General features: G+C 51.5%; 1 protein-coding gene across 1 annotated transcript in view; it reads right to left on the bottom strand.

Moving 5' to 3' along the window:
• Positions 1-14729, bottom strand: part of STAG3 (STAG3 cohesin complex component) — a 1816020-nt gene that overhangs the window by 903734 nt on the left and 897557 nt on the right. Inside the window, exon 14 of the mRNA XM_085637308.1 lies at positions 2972-3074. Within this exon, the coding sequence (XP_085493434.1) occupies positions 2972-3074 (103 nt within the window). The remainder of the gene's footprint in view (positions 1-2971; positions 3075-14729) is intronic.

Here is a 14729-nt window from a genome sequence, read left to right as displayed (position 1 = left end):
TTTGCGAGCATTAGCAACTACGATGGAGTCCAGAGGTAACTGGCCTCTAATGTACGTAGGGTCCCCAGGTGCGGGCTTGTATTTTTTGTCTATCCTGGGGTTTATTACCCGTGCCCTTGTGGTTTCTTTGAAAATGTCCTTTGCTGGCTTGAGGACACCTTTCAACATGGGCAGAGTCTTTACAGTCCTCTCTGAGGATGCGAAAGTGTCCACCAAGAAATCGTCCTCGATTGTGTCTGAGTGGAGTTGCACTCCATGATTGGCTGCGGCACGTTCAATGAGGGCGTTGAATGCAGCAGTGTCCTCTGTGGGAGACGTTTTTGCGCCATAAAGCTGCGTGTCCTGTGTATCCAGAGCGGCACCTGGGTCTACAGGGTCATCCCAAACTTGATCAGGGTCCTGCTGGCCTTCAGGGTCTATATCCCTGGGGTAGGTGGTGTCGTCACCCATATAGTCCTCTACTGCGTCCGTGTCGGAGTGCGTCGGAGAGAAGGACTGTGGTTCTGGGTAAGAGGTGTGGAGGCGTTCATAAAGAACCGGTTCCGATTCCGCCGGCAGTTTTTGCTTTAGCGGGATCCTGTAAGAGTCCAAAGCCTGCTCGGAAGTGATCTTCCGCTTTCGGAGCATGAGCCTGCCGGTGTCGGCGTCGATGAAGTGGGACGGTGATGTCCCAGTAGGAGAGCGTTCAGTAGATGGGGACCTTGTCTGGGTGACACGTGTTCTGATGTGGAACAGTTTCGGCGCCGTGGATGGCGGCAAGCCAAAAGTGATGTTGGTCGGTGCCGAAGGTGCCTTTTGAGCCTTTTTCGGATCGGAGCCCGACGTGGCCTGGAGGGCTGCCTTTTCTCTGATGCGTTGCAAGGACGCTGCAACTTGTCGCACCTGGAACGCCGACTGTTCTTTGGTGCCGAGTGGTTCTGTAGAGGTAGGTGTGGACTTCTTCGGAGCCACAGGGTCATCGAGCCGAGGAGAGGTAGTAGCCGTCGACGGCGTCGATGATTGGACCGTAGTCGCTGCTTTCGAGGTGGATTGCGATGCAGCGGCCATTTTAACCTTGGTGGTCGGTGCCGATTGTTTCGGTGCCGGGGGCCGAGGCGCTTTGGCGGTACCGATGGCCTTTCTCTTTGGGTCGGCGCCGACATCGGCTGCAGCGAGTTCGGCACCGAAGTCCCTTTTGGTGCGGTCAGAGCCGACGGTTTTGGCTGGCGTCGAAGGTGTGGTGGTCCTCGAGCCGACCAGTGTTATTTTCACTTTCGGTTTCTGTGGAACCGGTGCGACGATTGGTTTCAGTTTCGTGGAAGGGAAACCAGTCTTTTTGGGTAATAATGGCTCTCGCTGGATGTCCGAGGCTGGGCCAGAGGGCGGGGCCGAAGAACTGCGGGATTGATATTGGGTAAGGCCCGAAGGCGATCCCTCGACCGGAGCCGTAGACTGACGCTCTGGGATATCCTCCATTTGGGCGGGTAGGCCCTGCTCGTCACCAGAGCTACCTTCTTCGGCCCCTAAGGCCTCATCGTAGTCCCCTACCTCATCGTCGGCTTCTTCCCTGTGAAAAAGCTCTTCATCCACGTCTTCCGATCTGGAACCGTGTTCGGAAGCGGGGCTGGAGGGTATGTTTTCCACGCTTTCAACATCTTCGTCCTCGGTGCTGAAGATGTTGGTCGGGGCCGGTGCCGCATGCTGCGCTTCAAGTCTCGCGGCTCGTCGATTCCGGAGAGTCTTCTTGGACCTGAATCGGGCACAGGCCATACATTTCGATTCGTCGTGATCCGGTGAGAGGCATTTGTTGCACACCGGGTGGACGTCGATATGGGGATATTTGGCGTGGCAAACAGGACACCACTTGAATGGGGTCCTCGATTCCATCGTCGATGTAGGGTCGATGGTCGGATATAATGGATCCGAAAAAGTTGTTAAAGTCGCTAAACTAGCTAGTAAACTGTCGATACCGATCGGGAACAGTACCGACGAAAACTAAAGGCCTTTTGGCATGAAAACTAAATTTTCCTAACTTGAGTCAAGATAAGCACATCCGAACCCAATGGCGGAAAAAAACAATCTGAGGATGGAGATGATGCCCATGCGCTCTGTGGTCCAGGGGAGGAGTCACCTATCTCAGGATACTTCGAAGACTCTCCCAGGACAACAACGTGCAAACATCCGGACCCAACACTAGGCGGCGATCTATGCACAGATATGAATTCAGCAGCCCACATGCCTCGAACCTAAGGAAAGTTTTCTTTTGGAGAGTGCTCTCTGGAGAAAATTGAAAGTTATTCTCTGTAAAGTTACACTGCTGTATTAACATTGCTACCGATGCTTTCCAGTCCAACAATGGGGAATATTTCAAGCATGGAAACCTATTAAATATACACTGCTGGAGGGAGAGCTGGACCTGTACAGGAAGTGCCAGAAGGATTCATGATGGGGAAGGGAGGATGCAGACTTCAAAAAGGAAGAGCCTCCTTTTAGTTCTACAGGGCTGCTGCCTCTCTGGTTGCACTTCACTTCCTAAATGTTTTTCATAGTCATTAAAGGAAAGCAAGTTGAAATTATGTAAAATAATTATGTCCCAATAAGACTTTATTACTGGGGAATGTTCCTGGATGCATTACTACTGTGCAACAATCAAATTACAGGGCACTGCCAGCATACAGAAAAATTACCCTAAGGAAATAACTGCTTACTGCCTCACAATCTGTAAACATATACATAGGAAAATAACTTGAATAAAGCATATGGTTTTTCCAGTATTATTTAATTTAACCACTTCAATCCTGGTTTATATACTTTAACAAACACAAACAATGAATAAAAAATGGAATACACCACATATGCAGACCAACATCAAGTAATGTGCTATTTATTTCCATGCCTTAGGGAGGGAAAGGAAGGTGTGACTAAGATGAAACATGAAACCATCTGGCTACCAGACATGGGTTGAGAGTGGTGCCTCTTAATCATGTCTTACCTCACTCTCCAAAAAGAATGCCACAAGCAGCAGGAAGAAGGGCCTGCTCATAACACGACGGCCTTGTTCTTTTGCTCCCACCTCAACTTCTGGAAGGAGCAATCTGGGAGACAAAAAGACAAAGTCGGAGAGGGAAATATATGTAATGTGATTAACAAAGGTTACATAGAGCAAGATAGCCTTTCAATCATTCTACATGAAGATACAGAAGAACATGAACAACTAGAAGCACACCCAGGCTACCAAACCACAGCCCACGATGACATCTAGAGCATCAGGAACAACAGGCCCATGCTCCGCATTTCAATACCACTCAGACTGCATACAGCCTTTTTATTTTATTGTAAAGAAAATGGTAAAATTGTTTTTTTTACAAGAAATACAAAAGAGAAACAATAATGCTAATGAACAAGTTACTTACCTTCGGTAACAATATATCTGTAAGAATCATTAGTAGTGATCGATTCCTTACCTTAGAATTACCCCCAGGTGTCAGACTGGATCCGGAAAGTTTTCGCCAGCAGTACCCCTGCGGGTCGGAAGGTGGCGTTGTGCGGCTCCGCGTCCGACGTTGGCGTCGTGGTCGCCGAGATGACGTCGCGGCAGCTACTTAGTCGCCGCCCTCACACGCTGACGTCAGTTCTGTACACGACTTTCCGGGCCAGTAAACGCAGAGCCATGCAAAAACTGACCACTGGTGCCTTGAAACTAGGGCCCTGAAAGGGATGACCTTAACCCTAGAAATCAGTTCGAAGAACGAGGAGGATGGGTGGGGTGGTAAGGAATCCATCACTACTAATATTTCTTAAAGATATATCGTTACCGACGGTAAGTAACTTGTTCATCTGAAAGAAACACATAGTGCTAGATTACTTACCTTAGAATAGATACCCCAGCAATACCAACCCCATGGTGGGTCTGCGAACCAAGATCACACCAGGAAGTCTCGGAGAACACAACAGCCAAAGAAGCAGTCTCTCCGGACTTGGCTGTCCAGGCAGTAGTGCTTAGTAAAAGTGTGCAGCGAGGCCGACGTAGCTGCCCGACAGATGTCTTGCAGGAGGAAACCACATCCCAATGCAGTAGTGCCTGCAGTCTCCCTGGTGGAATGGACGCACAGCCCCAACTTAGCTCCCTTTTTAGCCAAAGAATAACAGGCTTTAATACACAAGACGACGGGAGATAGTCCGCTTGTGTACGGCCCGACATTTTTTGGCTCCAACGTAGCCAACAAAGAGCTGGCCATCCACCCAGAACCGTTGTGTGTGGTTCAAGTAAAACGAGAGTGCACGTTTTGGGTTCAGACAGTGGAGCCTCTCTTCCTCTCTAGAAGGAGGCGGAAAGAAGATGGGCGGCGGAAAGAAGATGGGCAAAGTGATGGTCTGCCCGACGTGAAAGGCAGCGACAACCTTTGGCAGGAAGAATGGACGTGTCCAGAGTACAACCTTGTCCGGATGGACAGATAGAAAAGGACGCTAACAAGAAAGAGCCTGGAGCTCACTCACTCTCCCGGCAGAGGTGATTGCAACCAGGAAAGCAGTCTTCAAGTTCAGCAGACGAAGAGGACAATTATGCACAGGGTCAAAGGGTGCGCACATTAGATATGCAAGAACTAGATTCAAGCCCCACTGTGGCATTACGAAAGGAATAGGAGGGAAAAGATGAGTAATGCCTTTAAGAAATCTATTTACAACAGGGGACTTGAAAAGAGAGGGCTGATCAGGGAGCCTGCGAAAGGCCGAAATAGCAGAAAGGAAGCCCTTGATAGTGCCCAGAGCAGAGTGCTGCTGGGCCAAAGAAAGAAGAAACTGAAGAACTTCGGAAAGACCGGCAGAAAAGGGATCCACAGCCTTTGCTGTGTACCATGCCACAAATTTGTTCCACCTGCAGGCGTTTACCGACTTAGTGGAGGGACGCCTGGCTGCCAGAATGACATCACAGACTTCAGGAGGCAAGTCTAAAGGAATCAAATGTCGCCGCTCAATCTCCATGCAAAGAGGAGGAGGTTGGACAGATTCGGGTGGAGGACCATTCCCTGCTGCTGCGACAGAAGATCCTCCCGAAGATGCAGTCGGATCGGGGGATCAATGGTCATACTGAGTAGCTCGGGATACCATACTCTTCGAGCCCACTCTGGAGCCACAAGAATGACTTGGGCCCGGTTGTGCCTGATCTTCTTCAGCACAGGTAGAAATGGTATAGGCGGAAAGGCGTACAACAGACCACAACTCCACTCGCGACAAAAAGCGGTGCCTAGCGAGTGCCCCTTTGAAATTCCAACGCCTGTAACTGCTGACGTTGCGCGTTCTCTTCGGTGGCAAATAGATCTAACCAAGGCTATCCCCACTGTTGAAAAAGACCTTGCTCCACGTCCGAGTGAAGATGCCATTCGTGATCCATCATGCACCTGCGGCTGAGTTTGTCCGCCCTGTCGTTCAGTAAACCTGTCATGTGTTGAACCACCAGGGAAATGCCCTGCTGTTCCAGCCATGTCCAGAGGTGCAGAGCCTTCCGACATAGGGTCCACGACCCCACCCCGCCCTGTTTGTTGCAGTAACACATGGCAATGGTGTGGTCTGTGAACACCTGCACCACTTTCCCTTTGACAGAGGGAAGGAATGCCTTCAGTGAGAGTCGGATCACCCGAAGCTCCAGAAGGTTGATATGGAGCTTGGACTCCGCCGGAGACCAGAGGCCTCTGACCTCCCCCCCCCCCCCCCCCCCCCCATCCCAGGAGGGACGCATCCATCACCACTGTGTGCTCCGCTTGGGGAAGGGAGAGGGATCTGCCCTGGATCCAATGTTGGTTCATGACCCACCACTGCAGCTGCTGTGCAGTGCCCTCTGAGATCTGGACGTAATCGGACAGGTTCCCCTGATGCTGCGCCCACTGGAACTCCAGGTCCCACTGCACAGCCCGCATATGCCATCTGGCATGAGTGACCAGCAAGGATGCAGGAGGCCATGAGGCCCAGCAGCCTCAGGGTCATCCTGACCGAAACCCAGGATAGAGACCGAAAGATCGGAATCAGCCAGAATATCCTGCACTCGCCGTTCGGGAGGATAGGCCTGAAACTGCGTTGTGTCCAGAACCGCTCCGATGAAGAAGAGCTTCTGAGAGGGAATCAGGTGCGACTTCGGCACATTGATGGAGAACCCCAGCAAAAGCAGGTGGTCAACTGTAGTATGGAGGTGGGAAACGACTGCCTGGGGTGAGCCCACCTTCAACAGGCAGCCGGCGAGATAGGGGAAGACTGGAGCACCTGATCTGCATAAATGAGCTGCGACCACAGCCACGATTTTCATGAACACACGAGGGGCGCTGGTAAGGCCAAGGGAGAGCACGGTAAACTGAAAATGCTTGTGGCCTACCGTGAACCGCAGGTAACGCCAGTGGGTCAGCAGAACGGGAATGTGGAAATATGCGTCCTGCAAGTTCAACACTACCATCCAGTCTCCAGGGTCGAGAGCAGACAAGACCTGAGCTAGAGTTAGCATTTTGAACTTCTCCTTCAGGAGGAAGCGATTGACCTCCCTGAGGTCAAAGATAGGACGCAGGCCCTTCTCCTTCTTGGGCACCAGAAAGTAGTGGGAATATTAACCACATCCTACTTCTGGTGCCGTAACGCGCTCAGTGGCCCATTGGCCAAGAGGACCGCAAATTCCTGTCAAAGAAGTGCCAAGTGATCGCCCGACGTGCTGTGGTACTGGGGTGGCATGGCTGGAGGGGTAGTCTTGAAGTGGACGAAGTAGCCCCTTCGGACTATTTGTAAAGCCCACCTGTCCGTAGTGATGGCGCGCTAGTGGGGGAGGTGATGGCGAATCCTGTCGCCCACTGTCGTTTGATGGACCTGAAAAACCGGACTAGGAAGGTTTGGTGGCAGTGATGGCCGAGGTGGAGGTGGACTGACCCGCCTGCTCGCCCCCTGGACCGCCCCTGCAGTTCCCACGTCCACGGGCGTGCTGAGAATGCTGCGGCCTGACGCTCTGAAGCGAACTTGCTGGGGCGCCCCTTCCGTTGCCACGAAAGGAACGAAAAGCAGAAGGCGGAGGAGGACGAGTGGCCGACAGGCCCAAGGACTTGGCCGTAGCCCGTGAGTCCTTAAAACGCTCCAACGGGCTATCTGCCTTGTTGCCAAAAAGACGAATGCCATCAAAGGGCATGTCCATCAGGGTGTTCTGGACATCCCCCTAGAAAACAGTAGTCTTCAGCCAGGCATGGCGGCGTAGTGCCACCGTCGTGGAAATCGTTCTGCCCAGCGAGTCGGCGGTGTCAAGGCCACATTATATTGTGAACTTGGCTGCATCTCTCCTCATAGCAATAACTTTCGAGAGCCTGTCCGCGCCTCCTCCGGACACTGAGGCAGCACTTGCACCACCGTATCCCACACAGAGTTGGAGTGACGGCCCAAGAGGCATGCGGTGTTCACAGACCGCAGCCCTCAACTGGCTAACGAAAAAATCTTCTTCCCAAATTGTTCCAGTCTCTTGGATTCTCTATCCGGGGGTGCGGTAGGCAATGCGCTCTGGGACACTGAGGCTTGGACAACCAAGCTCTCAGGGGTGGGGTGTTGGAAGAGGAAAAGGGGGTTGCCCGGGGCATGGCGTCGGGTCACGTTCCTATCCACAGGAAGCTCTGTGTTTGGCCTGGACCAGGTGCCCAAAAGATCATCAAAGTGCCTCATTAAAAGGCAGCAGTGGCTCCGCAGAGGTAGCCGCCGGCTGAAGCACTTCTGTCAGGAGGTTTGTCCTGACGGCCACGGTAGGGAGTTGGAGGTTGAGGGCCTCCGCCGCCCTACACAACACCACTGCATAACTTGCACCCTCCTCCGTAGTCACGGTAGCATGCCAAGGTCAGGAGAGGTGTCAAGACTGCTGGCATCCCCAGATGCTGAACCCAGTCCGGGTCAAACTCGCACTGAGCTGTGAGAGGGTCCTCAGACCCCTCTTAGCCCACCCCTTCCTCCTCAGGCTGATGTACAGGCCGAAAATAAGGAGGTCGGACACAGGGGTAGAAAGGCCCCATCGGCGTCGGAATCTGCGTCGAGCGATGCCGTTCCGGCTACGTGTCAATGTCGGGGCTGAAACCAGGGCCAGCCTCGTCCGGTGCCATAGGAGACGTCAGAGGTGGTGCTGGTGTGGCCAACGTCGGTGGTGGTGGTGTAACAAGGTCAGCCGGCGTCGACCGGGATCCAGACCTGGATCCTTGGGGGGGGCCTGCGGCGCCAGGGCCGAAGCAAACGGCGATGCCGGAGCCGCTGACAGTGAAGGGCGAGGACCCCCAGTCAGGCCCATAGGGCCCGACGGCCCAAATAGGCGGCCCATGGCTGCCAGAAATTCCTGGAGCTGGGCCGGAGTCGCTGATGGACCCGGGAAGGGCGAGTAGGCCGACTGCAACACGGTAGGCTCCACTGGAGCCACGGGGGAGGCACCACTCGCACCCTCAGCTGCAACGGGAGAGGGGAAGTCGTCGAGTGAGGACGCTTCATCGACTTCTTGTGCTTCGTCTTACCTGACCCTGAGTGCGAACACTTCGATCCAGAAGAACGATGGTGATGGCTCCGCTACCGGTCCCTCGACCTCCCACGGGACCGGGACCTTGAGCGGCACGGAGTTGACTGCCGGACTTCAAGCAACTTTCGGGACCGCTCCTGCAAAGTCTTCGGTGCCATGGCCCAAAAGTCGGGGCACGACTTGGGGTCATGGTCGCGCCCCAGGCAGTAGAGACACACGCGGTGCGGGTCCGTCACTGACATCATCCGATGACACTGCCCGCAAGACTTGAAACTGGGCATCCCTGCATCACCAGGAGTCGGTTGACTCTAAAAAAGAAATTGAGACAAAAAGCCTCAAAAACACAGTCAAAAAATGACTAGGGGTACTACTCTCTCTGGACCTGCGCTTGCTGGCGCGGAAAAAGAAAGACTTGACTGCAGTGCGCGAGGGTGGCATCTAAGTAGCTGCCGCAACGTCATCTCGGCAACCACAACCCCAACTACGGACGCGGAGCCACACAATGCCACCTTCAGACGCGCAGGGGTACAGCTGACAAAAACTTTCCGGATCCAGTCTGACGCCTGGGGGTAATTCTAAGGTAAGGAATCTATCACTACGTGTTTCTGTCAGATAAATGGCTAATATGCAGGTACTATGAACAAGGTAATGAGCAGTAGGGAAAACAAACAAAAAGGGAGAAAGAAGAAAATCATAGTAGAAATAAATACAAATCCTAGTGTGGAATAATAGTTGAGGAGAAATGGGCTGAAGAAGTTTCCAGCAGTGGGCATGACAAACCTGCAATTCAGTACATATTCCAAGTACATATCCTTTAAAATACATAATTACAAACTGTGGAGCTACATCTCATAAAATACATATTTTTAAAGCACACACATTTAGGAGAGCAACAGTCTGGCGATAGGTAAGAAAGGGGTGCAGTAAAAGTTTGGAAGAAAAGATCATATTCTGATCAGTTAGTGGACTTTAGGAGGTTTGGTAGTGGCAAAATATTTGTCGAGCGTTCTCCAAACAGAGCCGTTTTCTGATCTCTAGGGAGAGTTTTGAAGCATGACGATGTCGGCTTCCCTCAAGTAAGCAACCCAACTCAGCCAGGATCGAAAAAAGGTAGCAGCTGTATTTTTCCTGTTAGCAAGCACGGACTGACAGGCCGCAGATAATAGAATGTCTACCATGAGGATGTCATTATGTGTCTTGCGTTGCAGGTATAGGAATACCTGTTTTGGGAAATAAAGTGCCTTTACAGATGGTCTCAGAGTAGAGCGTGAATGAAGTCGAATGTGCAATCCCAGAATGGGGAGACCGAGATGCAGTGGAAAAGTAAGAGGGGGAGGTCCCCCGTGGCTTTGTAACAGTTCCAACATGTTGGATTCCCTCTAAGGGACAGATTTTAGAGCTGTGCTGGGGTACAGAAAGTTCTATATACGAGCCAGTATTTTGTTTGGTAGAGAGGGGGAGTGATTTTCTGAAATACCATTGATTTCCAGATTGGATGCAGAGATTCTGGAGATATAATCCTCAGGGTATCCCAATTCTTTGGAAGCTTTGAGATCAAGTATGTAGACTTTGGTTTTAAATAAAAGGGGACCTATTTTGGGGGACTTAATATTAGATAAACTGACAGTTTAAGGAAGCGATCTTAATCTAGCAGACTGCACTGCTGTTGCAATTCTCTGAAGGAGACAGTCACTTGACAGGAGCCCAGTTGTTTCAGGAAGTGAATGCCTCTAGACCCCCAGGAGCACCAAAATATGGGTTACCCATGAATTTGAATTTTAGGGTTGTTTCAGTGTTCGATTGGGTTAGAGTGGACGATTGGGGTCTCTAGGAGTCTATCAATCTTCATGAGGGCCATTTTTGCATTGTTTGGGGATATGTTTGGTCCTAGAGAAGGGTTTTGTCGTCCTGCTAGTTAGTGTTATGGGGTGCAGATCTACTAGGATTTCTTTTTACAATTAGTAGGCAATTGGGAGTATAGTCCAAAGGTTGGGAGAACCAAAGTGAACCTTTTCTAGCTAAAAAAGCAGTTTGGTAGTTTTTCAAATCTGCTAGATTAAGTCTTCCCAGCCGCACATGCAAGCGTAGCTTTTTGATGGAATTTCTAGGGACTTTATTTTTCCAAATGAACTTGTTTAGCAGCCGGTCTAGTTTCTGGTGGTATTCACCGAATAATACCAGGGGTAACATTTTTGAGGTATTTGATTTTTGGGGTGACCATCGTCTTGATGCAGCCCCACCAAGTGAGGAATCGGAGGTTCCATCCATCTAATAGGTTCTTATTTTTTTCCAGAGTTAGACTTTCGGTGTGGCGGAGTGACTCTTATAAGTGAGTTAAACTCAAGACCCAAATATGGGTCAGGCTGTCAGGACAGCACAGTAGCTTTGAAAAGATTACTGGTTCAGAGAGTATTCTGGCCCATGATTTCCGATTTCTCCTCATTAAGTTCATAGCATGCAACCTGGGCGCATCTGTCTATTGACTGCAGTAAAGGGGGGAAGGGGGGGGGGGGGGGGGGAAGATAGTCTGTGCTGCATAATTAAAATATTGTTAGCGTAGGCAGCTACCTTCACAGTGGTTTCTATTAAAGGAAACGCTGGGGATGGAGGGGTTTGTTCTTATTTTATGAAGTAATGGCTCCAAGCTCGGGATGAATAGGGAAGGCAATAGGGGACAACGAAGCCTGGTGCCTCTTTCTAGATTGAAGGCAGAGGACAGTAGACCACCAGTTCGCACCTTGGCGGAGGGAGCAGTATAAAGAGCTGTAGGAGGCTGGCTTAGTATATAGTGCACACTTAAAGGAATGATGCACCTTGCACTAATCCAGGCAACCCTTATGGTGATTTTAGTGGTCTTTGATAACCTTAAGGTTCTCAAAGGGGTAGCTGTGTAGAGCAGCCTTCGGGCTTATCTTCAAGGAGTGTAAAGCAGCTTGTTTTGCCACACTTAATCAAGAGTGTAGATCAGATGAGAAAGAACCACACAGTTTATGAAAAATAAGTATATTTATTAACACAACACAATCGCTATCAAACAAGTTATATACCTTTGGTAACGATATATCTGTAAGAAACATTAGTTAGTGATAGATTCCTTACCTTAGAATTACCCCCAGGCGTCAGACTGGATCCGGAAAGTTTTCGTCAGCAGTACCCCTGCGCATTGGAAGGTGGCGTCCTGCGGCTCTACGTCCGTCGTTGGTGTTGTGGTCGCCGAGATGACGTCGCGGCAGCTACTTGGACACCGCCCTCGCGCACTGACGTCAGTTCTGTTCACGTCTTTCCGCGCCAGGAACGCAGAGCCATGCAAGATACTGACCACTGGTGCCTTAAACTAGGGCCCTGAAAGGGATGGCCTTAACCCTAGAAATCAGTTCACAGAATGAGGAGGATGGGTGGGGCGGTAAGGAATCTATCATTCTTTCTTACAGATATATCGTTACCGAAGGCAAGTAACTTGTTCATCTGAAAGAAACACGTTAGTTAGATTCCTTACCTTAGAATAGATACCCCAGCAATACCAACCCCGGGGTGGGTCTGCGACGCAGGATCACACCAGGAAGTACCGGAGAACAGAACGGCCAAAGAAGCGGTCTCTCCGGAGTTGGCTGTCCAGGCAACAGTGCTTAGTAAAAGTGTGCAGCAAGGCCTATGTAGCTGCCTGACAGATGTCTTGTAAGGGGAAACCACGTCCCAATGCCGTAGTGGCAGCAGTCGCCCTGGTAGAATGGGCGGCAGCCCCAACGGAGGCTCCTTCTTAGCCAGAGAATAACAGGCTTTAATTCACAAGACGACCCATCTAGAGATAGTCGCTTGTGTACGGCTTGACCTTTCTTGGCGCCAACGTAGCCAACAAAGAGCTGGTCATCCACCCGGAACTGTTGTATGTCGTTCAGGTAAAATGAGAGCGCATGTTTTGGGTCCAGACAGTGGAGCTTCCCTTCCTCTCTGGAAGGATGCGGAGGCAGAAAGAAGGTGGGCAAAGTGATGGTTTGCCCGATGTGAAAAGCAGTGACCACTTTTGGCAAAAAGGATGGACGTGTTCTGAGCAAAACCTTGTCCAGATGGACAGACAGAAAAGGAGGTTTACAAGAAAGAGCCTGGAGCTCACTCACTCTCCTAGCGGAAGTGATGGCAACCAGGAAAGTAGTCTTCAAAGTTAATCGACGTAGAGGACAGTTGTGAAGAGGCTAAAAGGGAGCGCACATCAAGTATGTGAGAACCAGGTTCAAGTCCCACTGTGGCAACACAAAAACAATAGGAGGGAAAAGGTGAGTAATGCCTTTGAGGAATCTATTTACAACAGGCGACTTGAAAAGAGAGGGCTGATCAGGGAGCCTGAGGAAGGCTGCAATAGCAGAAAGGTAGCCCTTGATAGTGCCCAGAGCAGAGCCCTGCTGGGCCAAAGAAAGAAGGAACAAAAGGACTTCTGAAAGAAGGAGATAAAGGGGATCCACAGCCTTTGCTGTGTACCATGCCACAAATTCTTACCACCTGCAGGGGTATACCAACTTGGTGGAGGGACGCCTGTCTGCCAGAATGACATCACAAACTTCAGGAGGCAAGTCGAAAGGAATCAACTGCCACCACTTAATCTCCACGCAGGGAGGTGGAGACTGGACAGGTTCGGGTGGAGGACCGTCCCCTGCTGCTGCGACAAAAGATCCTCCCGAAGAGGCAGTCGGATCGGGGGATCGATGGTCATACTGAGTAGCTCGGCATACCAAACTCTTCGAGCCCAGTCCGGAACCACAAGAATGACTTGGGCCCGGTCGTGCCTGATCTTCTTAAGCTCTCTGGGCAGAAGTGATATAGGTGGAAAGACGTACAACAGACCGCAACTCCACTCGCGATGAAAAGCGTCGCCTAGCGAGTGCCACCTTGGAAATTCCAACGTGCAGAACTGCTGACATTGCGCGTTCTCTTCAGTGGCGAATAGATCTAACCAAGGCTCTCCCCACTGTTGAAAGACACCTTGCGCCACGTCCGAAGGGAAGACACCATTCGTGATCCATCATGCACCTGCGGCTGAGTTCGTCCACCCTGGCATTCAGTAAACCAGTCAGGTGTTGAACCACCAGGGAAATGCCCTGCTGGTCCAGCCATGTCCAGTGTGCAGAGCCTCCCAAAATAGGGTCCCAACCCCACCCCGCCCCGTTTGTTAAGGTACCACATGGCGATGGTGTTGTCTGTGAACACCTGCACCACTTTCCCTTTGACAGAGGGAAGGAATACCTTCAGTGCAAGTCGGATCACCCGAAGCTCCAGAAGGTTGATATGGAGCTTGGACTCCGCCGGAGACCAGAGACCTCTGATCTCCGCCTCTCCCTTGTGGCCCCCCCCCATCCCAGGAGGGACGCATTCATCACCACTGTGCGCTCCAGTTGGGGAAAGTTGAGGGATCTGCCCTGGACCTAATGTCCGTTCATGACCCACCACTGCAGTTGCTGTGCAGTACCCTCCGAGATCTGGACGTAATCGGACAGGTTCCCCTGATACTGCTCCCACTGGAACTTAAGGTCCCACTGCAGAGCCCGCATATGCCATCTGACATGAGTGACCACCAGGATGCAGGAGGCCATGAGGCCCAGCAGCCTCAGGGTAATCCTAACCAAAACCCAGGATAGAGGCCGAAAGATCTGAATAATAGCCTGAATATCCTGGACTCGCCGTTCGGGAGGATAGGACCGAAACTGCGTCGTGTCCAGAACCGCTCCGATGAAGAGGAGCTTCGGAGAGGGAATCAGGTGGTCGGCCGTAGTCTGGAGGTGGGAGACGACTGCCTGGGCCGAGCCCGCCTTCAACAGCCAGCTGTCGAGATAGGGGAAGACTTGAACCCCTGTTCTGCGCAGATGAGCTGCGACCAACGCCATCACCTTTGTGAACACCGGAGGGGCGCTGGTAAGGCCGAAGGGGAGCACGGTAAACTGTAAGTGCTCGTGGCCTACCGTAAACCGTAGTTAACGCCAGTGGGCCGGTAGGACGGGAGTATGGAAATATGTGTCCTGCAGATCCAATGCTACCATCCAGTCTCCAGGGTCGAGGGCAAACAAAACCTGAGCAAGAGTTAACATCTTGAACTTCTCCTTCCGGAGGAAGCGATTGACGTTTCGAAGGTACAAGATAGGACGCAGGCCCTTGTCCTTCTTGGGAACCAGAAAGTAGTGGGAATAGCAACCACGTCCTACTTCTGGCGCAGGAACGCGCTTGATGGCCCCCTTGGCCTAGAGGTCCACGACTTCCT

This window comes from Triturus cristatus, chromosome 12 (assembly GCF_964204655.1).
Source record: "Triturus cristatus chromosome 12, aTriCri1.1, whole genome shotgun sequence".
Lineage (NCBI taxonomy): Eukaryota > Metazoa > Chordata > Amphibia > Caudata > Salamandridae > Triturus > Triturus cristatus.
Note: the sequence above shows the minus strand (reverse complement) of the source record. Positions and strands in the feature narration are given on the sequence as shown.